The sequence below is a fragment of the Giraffa tippelskirchi genome, chromosome 4 (genome assembly GCF_054371585.1).
Source record: "Giraffa tippelskirchi isolate mGirTip1 chromosome 4, T2T-mGirTip1v1.2.pri, whole genome shotgun sequence".
Classification (NCBI taxonomy): Eukaryota; Metazoa; Chordata; class Mammalia; order Artiodactyla; family Giraffidae; genus Giraffa; species Giraffa tippelskirchi.
The window spans coordinates 131,056,433-131,073,654 of record NC_137278.1 but is presented as its reverse complement, the minus strand read 5'-3'; the positions used below and the strand labels follow the sequence as shown (position 1 = coordinate 131,073,654).

The 17,222-nt window shown below is 37.0% G+C and overlaps 1 protein-coding gene and 1 non-coding gene across 26 annotated transcripts in view; one reads left to right on the top strand and one right to left on the bottom strand.

Moving 5' to 3' along the window:
- LARP4 (La ribonucleoprotein 4) overlaps positions 1–17,222 on the top strand; it is a 70,958-nt gene that overhangs the window by 25,013 nt on the left and 28,723 nt on the right. For 11 of the 25 annotated variants that reach the window (XR_014082694.1, XR_014082693.1, XR_014082690.1 and 8 more), the window contains 5 exons: positions 2,158–2,305; positions 3,292–3,444; positions 7,549–7,624; positions 13,399–13,535; positions 15,004–15,107. Coding sequence is in view for 18 of the 25 variants with exons in the window: in XM_081592540.1 (XP_081448666.1) it covers positions 2,158–2,305; positions 3,292–3,444; positions 7,549–7,624; positions 13,399–13,535; positions 15,004–15,107 (618 nt within the window). In the remaining 7 variants the exon portion in view is untranslated. The remainder of the gene's footprint in view (positions 1–2,157; positions 2,306–3,291; positions 3,445–7,548; positions 7,625–13,398; positions 13,536–15,003; positions 15,108–17,222) is intronic. The other 14 variants (XR_014082695.1, XR_014082692.1, XR_014082691.1 and 11 more) reach the window with 3 other exon arrangements.
- On the bottom strand, positions 3,020–3,092 carry TRNAG-CCC (transfer RNA glycine (anticodon CCC)). Its single transcript has one exon. It is a non-coding gene; the product is annotated as a tRNA-Gly (tRNA).

Below are 17,222 nucleotides of genomic sequence, written 5' to 3'. Positions count from 1 at the left end.
CCTTTTCCTATTTGGAACCAGTCTGTTGTTCCATGTCCAGTTCTAACTGTTGCTTCCTGACCTGCATACAGGTTTCCCAAGAGGCAGGTCAGGTGGTCTGGTATTCCCATCTCTTTCAGAATTTTCCACAGTTTATTGTGATCCACACAGTCAAAGGCTTTGGCATAGTCAATAAAGCAGAAATAGATGTTTTTCTGGAACTCTCTTGCTTTTTTGATGATCCAGCTGATGTTGGCAATTTGATCTCTGGTTCCTCTGCCTTTTCTAAAACCAGCTTGAACATTAGTTATGGGTATTTCTAGTAGATACATGGATTCTCTACTGTATATTTTTCATGTACAGGTTTTATTCATGAAATGAATTTTTTACTCTTTTATTGTATTTATCAAGATTTAGAAGTTTGATTTTTCTGAGAACCATAGGCTTTATTATTTGCCATTTTGGAGGGTAGGGACATAATTGGTATTTTCAGAATTGAGTAAAAGGAGGGAGGGTAAGTATGTATTAACAAATTTTCTTCTGTCAAAATGCTTAACGCGAAATTAAATGTTGTTACCATGGCAGAAAGGCTAGACTGTCACAAACTCTTCACAGTTCTTTTCTGCCATTGGTCAGAAATTAAGCTATACTTAAAATTCCCAAATCACATTCAATCCCCTCTGCTCCAAAGGCCAAGTGGGGAGAGGCTACTATCCTGGTGAAGGCAGGAAGGGGGTGTATTGTCTATAGAGAATTTTAAAATAATAATAAAATTGACTAAAAGCCAGTTGTTATATAAAGTTCCAAACAGTGTCAATGGTAAAATAATGTCCACTAACACCACCATTTCAAGGCCTAGCCCTGTTTCCAAGATACAAATGAACCTTGACATGGAAAAGGGCATTGTGTCTGGGCATTCTCCTTTTTTCCAGGTTGGATTTCAGTTGATACGTGAAAGGAATCCAAAGATACTTGCAAGCCGTGGAGTATAATTAAACGATGTTTCATTGGTTCATACTTTCAAGTTATGTTAGCCATATTAGTTGCAAACTATGGAAACTCACTCAAAGTGAAAAATCAGTTTATTAGATTCAAGGGTACAGGGGAATTTCATGGTACATAATTACAGGAAGTACAGTTAGGCCTGTCAGAAGCTGAGTCTTCTCAGCAGCTCTCTCTGAGGCTCTTCAATTCTTCCTATCCAGAGTTCTTCTTTGGTTGGTTGTATTTTGATGTTGGTGATACTTAAAGGCTGTTTTCCCTCCTCTCCCTAAACCCCATGAGTCAAGGTCAGTTGTAAGAACTCTAAGTAGACAGAATTTATGACAATGTCCTGATAAATGACTCAGTGTGTGCCAATTATTTTTTTATGAAAATCAAATCCCCGGTATCTGCAGGTCATAAAGCTTCCTTGCTGTACCTTCTGGTACTTGCCATCCAGGAGAGGGGCCTACAGTTGAGAAGACAAAAGTAACTTTCTGGAAAAGGAGTGAACTCGATGGAGGATCATTAGTGTACTTGAGAAAGATCAGCCCTGTTGTTTAATTGAATGCGATGAGAAAAATGTACTTGTGCATCCTGCTTCCTCTCCTTCCACCTCTTGAATTCTCTTTTCTCTCACCCCTCGCCCCATGATCCATTTCTGCTTTGTGTGTGTGCGTGTGAGAGAGAGAAAGATTAGGTGATGTATGCAAATGATCACTTTAGATGGTAATATGTTAAATAATTGTTTTAAACATTAAGAATATACACTTTAAGGACAGGTGGAACAGTACATTCTAATGTAAGGCAGAATGCTGGTTTTGACTTGGAAAAAAGTTTCCACTTATAGAATCATTCAGACTTGAAGGTCTCTGTCACAAGTCAGATGGCAATAAAAATTTACTCTGAAAAATTGCTCTTGATAATGCAATGGCCAAGATAATGTGCATAGTTTTAACTATAATATTTGCAAGTCGGTTGGGATAAAGCAGTATATCTATGTTAATAATATTTTATGGAGATGTTTTTATTGTATAGGTAACTAAATTTTATATATAAGCATTTCAAGTTCATCTGCTTAAAAGGTTTATAGTTCAAGTTGAGCCAGAAACTTTAAAATATTGTTTATTTAATCTAAATTTGCAATTTTAATGCACTAACTTATAAAATTTACAAATGAATCCTATGATTATTTAGCAGGTGACATCTAAAGGAACTGGTTTAAATCCTAATGCCAAAGTATGGCAAGAAATACCTCCGGGAAATACTGATGCTATGCCAGTAACTCATGGAACTGAAAGCTCTTGGCATGAAACAGCAGCTACATCAGGGTCTCTTCCTGAGGGTAAGTCCTAAATATTTCATCAGCATGCATCACAGTTTGGTTAAACATTTGACCAACCAGTTTATAGAACTTTGGGGTACATCCTTTGATTATTTGATTAGATATATATATAAATGTTTAACATGTAGTTTTATACCATTCTCATTTATATCCAGTATGAATAGATTGTCACTGATTTCGGAGAGCAGCTGTATCTTTGGGTTCAGTATTTGACCCATGTATAATATGGTATTTTTAAATTAGTTTTGATCTACCATCATTGACAGTGCTGTTTACTCACTATTTGATCTTGGGCAGATGATTTAACCTTTCCATGCCGGTTGCCTTCATCTGTAAAACATTGGCAATAATAGTTTGGCATTGGATTTTCTGAGAATTAAGTAAATAATGTATGTGAAGCTGTCATATACATAGATAGTACTGTGTAAGTTTGGTCTGTTTTTTTTAATTAATTTATTTATTTGGCTGCATGTGGGCTCTAGAGTGTGTAGGTTTCAGTAGTTACGGTGAGTGGGATGTGGAATCCCACGTGGGATCTTTCTGGACCAGCAATCGAACCCATGTCTCCTGCATTTGCAGGCGGATTCTTAACCACTGGACCACCAGGGAAGTCCTTAAGCTATTTTTGATCCTTTTTTTTTTTTCAGTTTATTTGGCTGCACTGGGTCTTAGTTGCCACATATGGGATCTTTAGTTTCAGCATGTGGGATCTAGTTCCCTAACCAGGGATTGAACCTGGGCCCCCCGCATTGGGAGTGCAGAGTATTGACCACTGGACCACCAGGGAAGCCTCAGTTGTTAATCATTTTAGCTTATTTGTAATGGTCAAGCTTATGTCCTGTCAAAGACAGTTCTTAAAACCATATGGACATTTTCCCAGTTGATAGAATTCTTTGAAATCTTGTTATAGAATACAAGTGTCCAGTACCTAAAGATAGGATTTTAAAGAATTACTATTTACTTTCAGTATGTTTTCTTTAATACAGGTAATAGAGAACTTGCAGATGATATGTGTAAGGAATATGAAGTAATGTATTCATCTTGTGAAACCACAAGAAATACTACAGGCATTGAAGAATCAACTGATGGAATGATTTTGGGGCCAGAAGATCTGAATTATCAAATATATGATGTTTCTGGTAAACTTGATGATTTTATTGGTAAAATGAGAATGCAGTGTTGTAGTTTTTTCCCCCTTCCAGTCTCTTTATCATTGTTGTAGTAAATAGTAGCATTGATCAGCCTATTTTATTATTTCAAAAGAAGTTTATATTAATGGAATATTAGGCAATTTTTATCGATAAAATGGTCAAACATGAATATTGTAATTTTAAAACTATGTTTATTTTAAAGATCTTGTTAAAAGAAAGTGTGAAGTTAACGATGAAAGAAAAAACAGTCAACATAGTTAAAAGAGACCTAAATTACAATCTTTCAGAGAGTCCAAGTTTCTTGGTCTATTAGTGGGACTTGACAGAACTTGTCAGTGCAAGCTCTGTCAATTTTCCCATCACTTTTGTCAAGGTGAAATGCATTTTAAATGGGATTAATTTTGAGATTATATATGTGTGTTGTTTGTGTATGTGTATGGGATTAATTTTGAGAAAAGGGTTGTGTTAAATCATAGTTCTGTTGTAGTTCAACTTGTGAGATAATGGTTTTTTCCCCCCTCCCCATTCATTTGTTGGCATAGGTTAGTAGTTGCTTGGATTTAAAATGGGTGAAATTTAAAGGAAACTAAAAATTGACCATAGACACTGATTACCTAACTTTGTTTTTCTAATTTCCTAACAGTCTCTTTGGAAAATAAGAGCAATAGGGAGTAGGCATTTCTATCACTGCTTAATTGCTGACATTCAGTTCAGTTGCTCAGTCATGTCCGACTCTTTGCGACCCCATGGACTGCAGCACTCCAGGCTTCCCTGTCTATCACTTAATTCCTGGAGCTTGCTCAAACTCATGTCCATTGAGTCAGTATGCCATCCAACCATCTCATCCTCTGTTGTCCCCTTCTCCTCCTGCCTTCAATCTTTCCCAGCATCAGGATCTTTTCAAATGAATCAGTTCTTCATATCAGGTGGCCAAAGTATTGGCGCTTCAACCAATGAACATTTAGGACTGATTTCCTTTACTGATTTGCTAACATTAGTCAGCAAATTTGGAAAATTCAGCAGTGGCCACCGTAGAAGGCAATGGCAACCCACTCCAGTACTCTTGCCTGGAAAATCCCATGGACGGAGGAGCCTGCTAGGCTGCAGTCCATGGGGTCGCAAAGAGTCGGACACGACTGAGCGACTTCACTTTCACTTTTCACTTTCATGCATTGGAGAAGGAAATGGCAACCCACTCCAGTGTTCTTGCCTGGAGAATCCCAGGGACAGGGGAGCCTGGTGGGCTACTATCTGTGGAGTCGCACAGAGTCAGACACGACTGAAGTGACCTAGCAACAGCAGCAGCAGTGGCCACAGGACTGGAAAAGGTTAGTTTTCATTCCAATCCCAAAGAAAGGCAATGCCAAAGAATGTTCAAACTATCCCACAATTGCACTCATCTCACACGCTAGGAAAGTAATGCTCAAAGTTCTTCAAGCCAGGCTTCAACAGTACATGAACGGTGAACTTCCAGATGTTCAAGCTGGATTTAGAAAAGGCAGAGGAACCAGAGATCAAACTGCTAGCATCCGCTGGATCATCAAAAAAGCAAGAGAGTTCCAGAAAAACATCTACTTCTGCTTTATTGACTATGCCAAAGCACTGTGTGGATCTAAACTGTGGAAAATTCTTACAGAGATGGGAATACCAGACCACCTGACCTGCCTCTTGAGAAGTCTGTATGCAGGTCAAGAAGCAACAGTTAGAACTGGACATGGAACAACAGACTGGTTCCAAATAGGGAAAGGAGAACGTCAAGGCTGTATGTTGTCACCCTGCTTATATAACTTATATGCAGAGTACATCATGAGAAATGCTGGACTGGATGAAGCACAAGCTGGAATCAAGATTGCTGGGAGAAATATCAATAACTTAAGATATGCAGATGACGCTACCCTTATGGCAGGAAGCGAAGATCTAAAGAGCCTCTTGATGAAAGTGAAAGAGGAGAGTGAAAAAGTTGGCTTAAAGCTCAACATTCAGGAAACTAAGGTTATGGCATCCGATCCCATCGCTTCATGGCAAATAGATGAGGAAACAGTGACAGACTTTATTTTTGGGGGGGCTCCAAAATCACTGCCGATGGTGACTGCAGCCATGAAATTAAAAGACATTTGCTCCTTGGAAGATAAGTTATGACCAACCTAGACAGCATATTAAAAAGTCGAGACATTACTTTGCCAACAAAGTTCCATCTAGTCAAGGCTATGGTTTTTCCAATAGTTATGTATGTGAGAGTTGGGACTATAAAGAAGGCTGAGCACCGAAGAATTGATGCTTTTGAACTGTGGTGTTGGAGAAGACTCTTGAGAGCCCCTTGGACAGCAAGGAGATCCAACACGTTCATCCTAAAGAAAATCAGTTGTGAATATTCATTGGAAGGACTGATGCTTTAGGTGAAACTCCAATACTTTAGCCACCTGATGCGAAGAACTGACTCATTTGAAAAGACCTTGATGCTGGGAAAGATTGAAGGCAGGGGGATAAGGGGACGACAGAGGATGAGATGGTTGGATGGCATCACCGACTTAGTGGACATGAGTTTGAGGAGGCTTTGGGAGTTGGTGATGGACAGGGAAGCCTGGTGTGCTGCAGTCCATGGAGTCGCAGAGAGTCAGAGATGACTGAGTGACTGAACTGAACTGAACATTAGTCAAGGTCTATAAACCTTTGTCCTCAGTTTGTTATAAATACCTGAATTAGATTTCTCAGGTCAACCAGCTTGAAAGTTAACTCCTCAAGTGAAATGGGATGGTATTTCCATATAATAATGAAAGGTTGATTAGGTTTTACTCCCTCGTGTTGTAAAATACCTAACAACTGGCTACATTTTGAACATAGAGATGGTTTAAGTGAAGTGGCAACCAGTTGTATTTTTAAAGGTTTGCTATAATGACATTGAAAGCTTAAGCATTTTGGTGGATGAATTTTGTATTAGAAGGGTCGCATATACTGCATAGAAATAGAATGCTTTTTATTTTTAGTGAAATTAATATCTAATAACACTTTGAGTCTTGCGTATAAGACAAAGTAGTGGTAAAATCATACACAAAATGTGTGTTTACATATACCCTATTATGTGTGTATTTAAAGGAAGTTAGCCTACTTAATCATTAGTGCTTTTAAAGAAGAGGACATGTATGATTTTAGCAGGTAGTGTTTTGTGTAAGAATCTAATAAGAACTGATGGTTTTCCAGGCTTTAGTCCTGAAAAATCATGTTCTGGGTTTAAATAATAGAAAGCATAGAGGGCTGTTAGAGAGTTGGTCCAATCCTTTGGACATTTGAATGCTTTAAATATTCCTAGGAAGATACAGTGCTCTAAAATTAAGCAATGAAAAAAGTATGAAAAGATAGAAGTAGGTTTTTTTTCTTAAAGTATAGTTGATTTACAGTGTTACTAATTTCTGCTGTACAGCAAAATACATACATACATATATGTTTGTTTTTATATTCTTTTTCATTATGTTTTATCAGAATATTGAATATAATTCCCTGTGCTATACAGTAGGACCTTGTTTATCCATTCTTTATATAATAGTTGCATCTACTAACCCCAAACTCCCAATCCATCTCCCCTCCCCACACACATACACCTTGGGTACCACAAGTCTATTGACAGAGAGAAATTTAAGGAGTGTGACTCACATCAGGTTTACTACCAGTAATACAAATGTGGAGCCATATATATATATATCCCACTTTGTGTAGTTCCTGTCTTCAAATTTAGATTACTATTACTTTAGTCCTTTGAGTTTTCATTAAAGGAATAAGCAGTTATCACATTTTTTAAGTATTGACGACTGTGTTTTACAAAACGGTATTCAGGTGCTTACTGATGATTTGTTAATTGCTTGATAAAATATATAATTTTAAAACTGACACGAAATCTGTCTAAACAAACAAGAATAGATAAGTTGAAAAAATTTATTAGACCATGTGTATCTGAATTCTAAAAAAGAGTAAAAAACAGTTTTCTGGTGATTTTAATTTGTGCATACTTTGTGGCTTATTCTTAAAACAGCAATATGTAGAGTTTACTACCTGTGGTAATTAGGTGTTAACTTTTTCTCTCTTGTTTTCTACCATCAGGAGAAGGCAACTCAGCAATTTCTACAGAAGAACTAAAAGAGTGTTTAAAGAAACAATTAGAATTCTGTTTCTCACGGTACACTATCATTTTTTAATTGACATTCTCCTCTTTTGAATTGTTTGATTAATATATGTAAAATACCAATGAAATATTAGACTGGTACAAACGTAATTGGTGATTTCAGACCATGAATTTTAAATCATTATAACAAGACTCAGATACATCTTTATTAATCAAAATAGGAACCATTACAAGCAACACATTTTTGCCAATGAGAAATAAGTTTCTTTATTCCTGTAATGTAAAAATTTGTGCTTCGGGATTTGACAAACTCTTGGAAAGCATTTTCTGCTCCCTGCTGGTTGTGGAAGCATTTTCGCTGCAAAAAGTTGTCTAGATGCTTGAAGAAATGGTAGTGGGTTGGCGAGAATCAGGTGAATATGGCGGATGAGGCAAAACTTTGTAGCCCATTTCATTCAACTTTTTAAGGGTTGGTTGCGCAATGTGCAGTCAGATGTTGTGGAAAAGAATTGGGCCCTTTCTGTTGACTAGTGTCGGCTTCAGGAGTTTTGCAGTTTTGGTTCATCTCATACAGTGATCATGACTTTTTTTTTAGTGCAAGTTTGGTGCTGCTTCTTGGTCCAGCCACTGAGCTGGTGATCACCAGTTGTCATATAAAATCCACTTTCATCACATGTCACACTCTGATCAAGAAATGATTCATTGTTGCCTACAGTAAGAGAAGATGACCTTCAAAATGACGATTATTTTGATTTTTGGTCAGCTCATGAGGCACCCACTTACTGAGGTTTTTCACCTTTCCAATTTGCTTCAAGTGCTGAACAACTGTAGAATGGTCGATGTTGAGTTCTTTGGCAACTTCTTGTGTAGTTGTAAGAGGATCAGCTTCGATGATTGCTGTCAGTTGGTCGTTGTCAACTTCAGATGGCTGGCCATTGCCCTCCTCGTCTTCAAGGCTCTCTTTTTCATTGCAACACTTCATGAACCACCACTGCACTGTACGTTCATTGGCAGTTCCTAGGCCAAATGTATTGTTGATGTTGCGAGTTGTCTCTGCTGCTTTACAACCCATTTTGAACACAAGAAAATCTCTCGAGTTTGCATTTTGTCTAACATCGTTTCCATAGTCTAAAATAAATACACAGCACATAATAAGTCATTAGCAAGAAAATATAAAGCGAGAAACGTACATTAGAATGATGTATAACATAACCACATTTAAGAATGTATTCCAATATTAGATGGCAAAGTTCAACAGTGTAAAACCACAATTACTTTTGCACCAACCTAATAGAACAGAAAAATGTTTTAATTTCCTTCAGTAATGTATTTTGGCATCGTTCGTCAGTATATTTCTTAACTAGATTTAAAGATGTAGTCTCCAATTGGATATGTAAAGGATCTATTCTCAGTAGAAAAATAATGAAATTTTAGTTGGATATTTTTCCTATTCCTAAAAATGAAAATCATATTCATTTTTAGGGTTCTTAAGTTATCTCTTAATTATAGTTGTAGTAGTTTGCTCTTATAACGTTTGATCATGGAGTTGTTTTTTAATAAGATGACTTAATAAGATTGATAAGATGGGTATAGAATTTTTCTCTTTCTGTCTTATTTATAGGGGTATAGAATTTATATTACCAATTATTTCTTAGAAAAGGCAAACATTTTAAGATGTCTTATTTACAGATAAGAATTCAGAATTATGTAGGTATATTTATAGCTTAGATGTATAAAATTTCAATACGTAGAACTTCCCCTTCCAGAAGAGATAGAAGTTGGATATGCTTGCAATGTAATGTCTTCTGTTTTTCAGAGGAGGACTAGTAAACCAATTTTTTAAGCTAGCAACCTGGATTTTGTTAGACTTGTTTTATTTCTTTACATATAGTACATATTGACTTGAGTTTAATTGATTCTTCATCTTGAATATCTCCCTTTTCTTCTCCTTTTTATTCTTTGCCTTGGAGAGGCCCTAGTTTTATTAAAGACCTGTGGCTTTTCTCTAGTCATTTGCGCCTGTGATGCAATTCATTTTGTGTAACATACTTAACTGTAGTTATTTTAAGATCTTTGCCTACTAACTGGATCATTTGTTTGCCTATATTTCTTGAGTTTTTTTTCCTCTTAATTCTCTATTCATAACTTCTGCCTTTTTGCATGTCTTACGCATTTTGATTATAATTTGGACACTACATATGCTGGCCACACCATTTAAAAAGAAACTAGAAGCTGCAAGTGCCATAATTTTTCTCTCTAGACAAGGTTTGAGCTTTCTTCTGGTTGGCAGTAGCAGATTGATTTCTTCAATCTAGTCAGGAATTGAGCTGAGTCAGGGCTGAGCAGCCATTTTAAATAAACTCGATCTACCTCTGATTTATCTCTGTTCTTTTGGCATGACCCTCTTAGGCTTTTGATTTGGAAACGCAGTTTTCTGTTAGCTCAGTCCTGAAACACCAAGGGAGATTCAGTTCTGTTGTTCAGAGGTTTGAGATGAGCTCTTGAGCCTCTTACTCTGTACAGCTTCAAAATCTGGCAGATGTCTTATGAAGAAGACTTATCTTAGGTTTGATGCAAGATTCCTTCTTCCACTGGGACTGCCACAGGACCACAAAGATTCTGCTCTGCTTTTTCAGCCTGGCTCGCAGCCTCCCGTCTTCCTCCTTAGAACTCAATAAATGTCATATGGAGGAAAATTAGCTGTGTGTTGGAGGCTCCTAACCCTAACCCTGTGCAAATGCCTGAGATAAAGCTCTGCTAGTTTCCTTCTGGTCCAGGATCTGCACATACTCTCGGAAAAGAAAGATCATCTTCCTGGAATTTCATTTTGTCCTTGTAGCTTCCACAGCTCTCCTTTATCACCAAAAACATGACATTTGGTAATCTATCCAAGCTTTTTTAGTTGTTGCTACATGAACTGTAGCTTATCATGATCTGCCACATGCTACTCAGAACTATGAATCAGTTCAAACTGGCTGGGCATTTGAAATTTGTAGCTCAGCAAACTTGCCACTGAGACATATTAGATTTAGTCATGAACAAATTAGGTATTAGGTCCTATCTCTTCATGGCAAATAGATGGGGGAAAAGTGGAAACAGTGTCAGATTTCATTTTCTTGGGCTCCAAAATCAATGCAGATGGTGACTGTAGCCATGAAATTAGAAGATGCTTGCTCCTTGGAAGAAAAGCTGTGACAAATCCAGATAGTGTATTAAAAAGCAGAGACATCACTTTGCCAACAGTGGTCCGAAAAAGCTATGGTTTTCCCAGTAGTTGTGTACTTATGTGAGAGTTGGACCATAAAGAAGGCTGAACAGCGAAGAATTGATGCTTTCGAACTGGTGCTGAAGAAGACTGTTGAGAATCCCTTGGACAGCAAGGAGATCAAACCAGTCTGTCCTAAAGGAAATCAACACTGAACATTCATTGGAAGGACTGGTGCTGAAGCTCCAATACTTTGGCCACCTGATCTGAAGAACCGACTCACTGGAAAAGACGCTGATGCTGGGAAAGATTGAGGGCAAGAGGAGAAGGGGGTGACAGAGGATGAGATGGTTGGATGGCATCACTGACTCAGTGGACATGAGTTTGAGCAAATTCCAGGAGATAGTGAAGGACAGGGAAACCTGGAGTGCTACAGTTCATGGAGTCACAAAGAGTCAGACATGACTGAGCGACTGAACAATATTAGGTATTAGTCGTAATCCTAGATGTTATGTATCTATTAATTTGACTTAACTTCTGACAAGGTGCGGTTTCTTTAAGGGTATGCCATTCTGTTTTATAAGAATAGACCTGCTGCAAGTCTCAGTCGATTTAGACTACAGTCTTTCACTTGTACTCATGTTTACAGTAGTCTTGTTTTTAGGTTCTGAAGGAATAAGACAGTATGTTCTAATGTCCTTGCTTTTGTGCTGAAGTGAATTTGTCACTGTTATCCTCTGTATTCTTTTTCCCCCCAAGACAAATAACCGCTATTTGTTTACACTTGTAACCTTAAAGTAATTAATACTTGATTTTAGTATAATTTTTAATTATTTATTTATTTATTTTATTAAATAATAAATTTAAATGATTTTATTTAATTTTTGTTAATAAAATTTTAATGTTTATTTGATTATTTGGGTTTGTGTGTGTCTTTGTTGCTGCATGTGGACTTTCTCTAGCTGTGGCGAGTGGGGGCCAGTCTTTGTTGCAGTGCATGGCTTTCCCATTGTGGTAGCTTCTCTTGTTGTGAAGCACAGGCTCTGGGAGCACAGACTTCAGTAGTGGCAGCACTCGAGCTCAGTAGTTGTGGTTGCACGGGCTTAGTTGCTCCACAGCCTGTGGGATCTTTGCAGACCAGGGATCGAACCCATGTCCCCTGCATTAGCAAGCAGATTCTTATCTATGTACCACCAGGGATGTCCAATTTTAGTATAATTTGAATGTAAAGGCCTTGACCCTACTCTTTGCCAGGCACTAAGTCTTCCCAGGTGTCTCTAGTGGTGAAAGAACCTGAATGCCAATGTGGGAGACATAAGAGACACAGGTTCGATCCCTGGGTTGGGAGGATCCCCTGGAGGAGGGCATGCCAACCCACTCCAGTATTCTTGCCTGGAGAATCCCCCTGGACAGAGGAGCCTTGTGGGCTGCAGTCCATACAGTTGCAAAGAGTGGGCTTCCTTGTTAGCTCAGCTGGTAAAGAATCTGCCTGCGATGCAGGAGACCCCAGTTCGATTCCTGGGTCAGGAAGATCCCCTGGAGAAGGATTGGCTACCCACTCCACTATTCTTGGGTGGCCCTGGTGGTAAAGAATTTTCCTGCAATGTGGAAGACCTGAGTTCAATCCAGGGGATTGGGACGATCCCCTGGAGAAGGGAAAGGCTACTCACTCCAGTATTCTGGCCTGGAGAATCCCCATAGACAGAGGAGTCTGGCAGGCTCCAGTCCATGGGGGCACAAAGAATCAGACACAGCTGAGTGATTAAGCACAGCACAAGGCTTTGTAACCCATATTGAATGACAAAGGTACTTTGTGGAACCTGTATTCTGACTGGAGAGACAAAACAAATGTAATAAGCAGCTTAGAAGTGTGTTGGATGATAAGTGCAATGAATAAAAGTAGAGCTGAGTAAGCCGAGTTGAAACAGGAGTGCTTGGGTGGTTTTAGTTTTAAATAGGGTGGTCATTGAGACAATTTTTAAGCAAAGATTTCTAGCTATCTATAACCATACTGTTTCAAAGGTTTGATGTAAATTATAAGACATTAATTTGATTCTGCTTCAGTTTGTTGTTAAACAGGATTTTATGTGTAGGATAGAGTGTATCTTCCTTTTTAAAAAATGTATGAGACAGGATCTTTTGTCTTAATTTAAAATGATTTAAATTTGTTATTTTAGCTTTATTATTTAAATTTAAAAGTCAAACGTACCTATTAAAAATGAAAAACATAAAAAAATTTAAAACCTCTCATGATCCAACTCATGGTTTACCCTATATTCTCCATATACATGTTCTAACATCAGTGATAAAGTATGATGGAACAAAACTGTATGTAATATTTTGGTGATACACTTTAAGCCTTTTTCCATATCAGTATAATTTGATCAACTCCCTTGCTCAAAACTGTTGGACCCAGTGTATTTAGGGATCCAGAAACTTGCCAGAAGTTGTTAAAATGTATCTGTTGCATAGCATGTATTTTCATAGTTTACCTTATTATTTCTGATAGCATAATTTTGTTTTCCTAGATTTAGTGATAAAAGTAAATAAGGCGTCTCTTTTCTTTAGGTGCTTTTTAAAGTTTATTTGTTTTATACGACTGTACTTCTCTTATTCCTTTCAGAGAAAATTTGTCAAAGGATCTTTACCTGATATCTCAAATGGACAGTGATCAGTTCATCCCGATTTGGACAGTTGCTAACATGGAAGAAATTAAAAAACTGACCACAGACCCTGACCTAATTCTTGAAGTTTTGAGATGTATGTAAATCATACCTTTTACTTTAGTTTTAAAACCAAAGATTAAATATTCTTTTGATTTCTGATCATATAGGAGATTGTGTTTAACTCCATATTTTTTGCTATTCTGTGCTAATAATTTTTCTATTTTTATTGACTGATACGTATCTATATCAATTTTGTACCTTGGTCATTCATCTTGATACCCATTTACTCAAGTATAGGCAATTAAACCTCAGTTTTTTTGGCTGTTCAAATGCTTTATGTATTGTTATCCCACCCTCTAAAGTAATGTGTTTCTTGAACAACAGTAAGAAGTGAAACTTCATGGTACAACCTAATACACACACTGCATACACAGAACTGAAATGTTAATTATGTAGATTAGTACTGAATGCTTAAAATGAGTTCATTTCTTTTATTCTGAATTTGTTTTCACAACCTGTTAGTTGTGACCTGCAGTTTAACAAACACTACTCTAAAGTTTGGTAAAGAATTTATATTTTTAGACTGAGGTTTAAGAATTTTTGGTGGTAATTGTGTCTTACATCAGCATTTCTTGGTAACCTCTCTTGTATGGGTGTTGTTAACTAGTTGAGTAAAGACATCTTCACTTTTATATGAAATTTGTTTGAGATGTTTAAAAGTTAAATACAGAAAGTCCAATAATAGTTTTACATAGAAGTAGGGATTTCCATTCTCAGAGGAATAAAGATATTTACTAAATCTCTGTTCATTTGGAAAGATGATTTCTTAAAATGATCCAGTCTTGTCAACATTTAAAGAATTGGCCAAGAGATAGAATCTCCTACCTCCAAGGGCTAAACCCTAGGATTTATAAACAACCCTTCTTCCTTAACAACTGCTTTTATTCTATTTGCCTGTGCAGGGAGATGTGGAATATTATCCTTTGAAGGTACTAGAAATAAAAGTTTTGGCTTGTGGTACTACCTTTATTCAGTATTACTCAAAAGCAGCATTTAAAAGATGGCTTCTGGGTCTCTGTAGTAGTAAGAGTAAATATGTTAAAATCACAGAAAGTTCGTAATGATTTCTATATAATTCTTAAGTGCTTCTCAGACTTGAAGAAGAATTTCTTCACATGTCAAAGCTTGTTACACTTACCGGAGTAGTGTTTGGCTAGTGTAGGTACATTGATTTTACTTGAATTCAGTAATTGTATATAGGGAAATACCTTATGAGAAATAGTTACTGAATACTCTATGAAGGCTTCTTTTCAACTCCAACTCTGTGCCAAGTGACAGAGTAAGTACTCTGAATATTTATTCAGTGAATAACATTGGACAGTGTTCTTTGCATATCAGTCTCAAGGTATTTTATTGTAACTGTAATCTTTGAATCTATCACTTAATTTTTTTAAGATGTTAGCCTCTGCTGATTTATTTAGTTGAAATTTGGAATGAATTTTTTAATGGAATTATAATATCACTATTTTTCACTTTTGAATAAAATTTTTTTTTAATTTCAGCTTCTCCCATGGTACAAGTTGATGAGAAGGGTGAGAAAGTGAGACCAAGTCATAAGCGTTGTATTGTGATTCTTAGAGAGATTCCTGAAACAACACCAATAGAGGTAAATCATTAGCATTGTTTGAGCTAAATATTCTTTACTGTTTAAATTGGAGGAGGTAAACAAGCAAGGTTTGTCACTGCTTTCATGTCAATTACTTTGAATAGGGTAAACACTGATTTGCTTTGTAAATTCTGAGATACTGAAAGAATGGCACACAGGGAGGAAAAAGATACAATTCTGTGTTCTTAGAAGGGTAAATTTGACTCTTTCAGTGATACTAATTCTCTATTAATTTAATTGAATGCCAATTAAAATATAAATAGGCTCTTTTGGAGCTTGATGATTAAACTGAAAGTATTAACTTAGAAATGAAAAATTTGAGTAAGGATTAATGGTTTAGGACTGGTTAGCAAAATAATAAAGCTGCAATCATAAAGATAGTATGGTACAGATAGAAGGGTAAAATAATATTTTAATGAGACAATAAATCCAGAAATGGGGAGTTCCCTGGTGGCTTTGTGGTTAGGATTCAGGGCTTTCATTGCTGTGACCTGGGTTCAATCTCTAGTTAGGGAACTGAGGTCCCGCAAGACATGTAGTTAGGCGTAATGAAATGAATTTAAATAAAAATCGAAATAAAATTTAAAAAGCATTCAGTAGATGTTCTATTTTTAAAAATCCAGGAATAGATCCTTTTAGGTAATAATATAGTATAATAACATTTATTCAATAATCAGATTCTACCAACTCTCATGTACTATAGTTATTTAAAGTCTAAGGTTTTTTGATTTGATTTACAAATAAAGTAACTGAGCCTTGGAATGGTTAAATAACACATAGACTGTTTTAAGTTACAGAGTCTGGATTCAAACTTAATCTTCCTGTTTCTAAAACCCATGTTTTTTAAGCCATGGAGCTTCACACTGAGTTGTCACGTTAAGGATAAATTAGAGATGAGGAAGGTTAATCAGTAACTGGTATAGTAATTGATTAACTATTTTAAAAAGAATTTTTAGACCCTTGTCACCTATTTGACACGTAGGTAGTTAATCTTTTTGCCTGGAGTCATTCAGTATTAAATTCCAAAATGATGATTTCCTAAACTTAGAAGCAGTGAGAGAAATTAGAAAAGAAACTGTCACTCGATAGATCTTGGATTTTAAATTATGAATTATATGTCAGAAGTAACAAATTGAATGGAAAATTACAGAAAGAAGAATATTTGCAATATTAAGAAAAAATTTCAAGTATATGAGCCAGAAACTGCCCGGATTTGAGTTCCAGCATTTTTATTTACTAACTCTGTGACCTGGGATAAGTTACTTAATCTCTTTTTGTGTTTGCCGGAATTTTCTCATCTATTAAATGGAATAATGCATGAGTGCTATGTCACTTCGGTCCTGTCCAACTCTTTGCCACTCTGTGGACTGTAGCCTGCCAGGCTCCTCTGTCCATGGGATTCTACAGGAAAGAATACTGGAGTGGGTAGCCATTCCCTTCTCTAGGGAATCTTCTGTCTCCTGCATTGGCAGGCACATTCTTTACCACTAGTGCAACCTGGGAAGCCCAAATGGGATAATTTATTCTTGTTTAATCCCTCAGTCGTGGCTGACTCTTTGCTACCCTATGGACAGCAAGCAGCATGCCAGGCTTTCCTGTCCTTCACCATCTACCAGAGCTTGCTCAGATTCACGTCCATTGAGTTTGTGATGCCATCCAACCATCTTGTCCTCTGTCGTCCCCTTCTCCTCCTGCTGTCAGTCTTTCCTAGCATCAGAGTCTTTTCCAATGAGTCAGCTCTTTGCATCAGCTGGCCACAAGCTTCAGCTTCAGCATCAGTCCTTCCAGTGAATAGTCAGGACTGATTTCCCTTAGGATTGACTGGTTTGATCTTGCATTGCAAGGGACTCTCAGGAGTCTTCTCCATCACCACAGTACAAAAGCATCAATTCTTCGGCGCTCAGCTTTCTTTATGGTCCACTTCTCATATCCGTACATGACTACTGGAAAACAATAGCTTTGACTGTATGGACCTTTGTTGGCAAAAGTAATGTCTCTGCTTTTTAATATGCTGTCCAGGTTTGTCACAGTTTTTCTTCCAAGGAGCAAACGCCTTTTAATTTCATGGCTGCAGTCACCATCTGCAGTAATTTTGGAGCCCATGAAAATACAGTC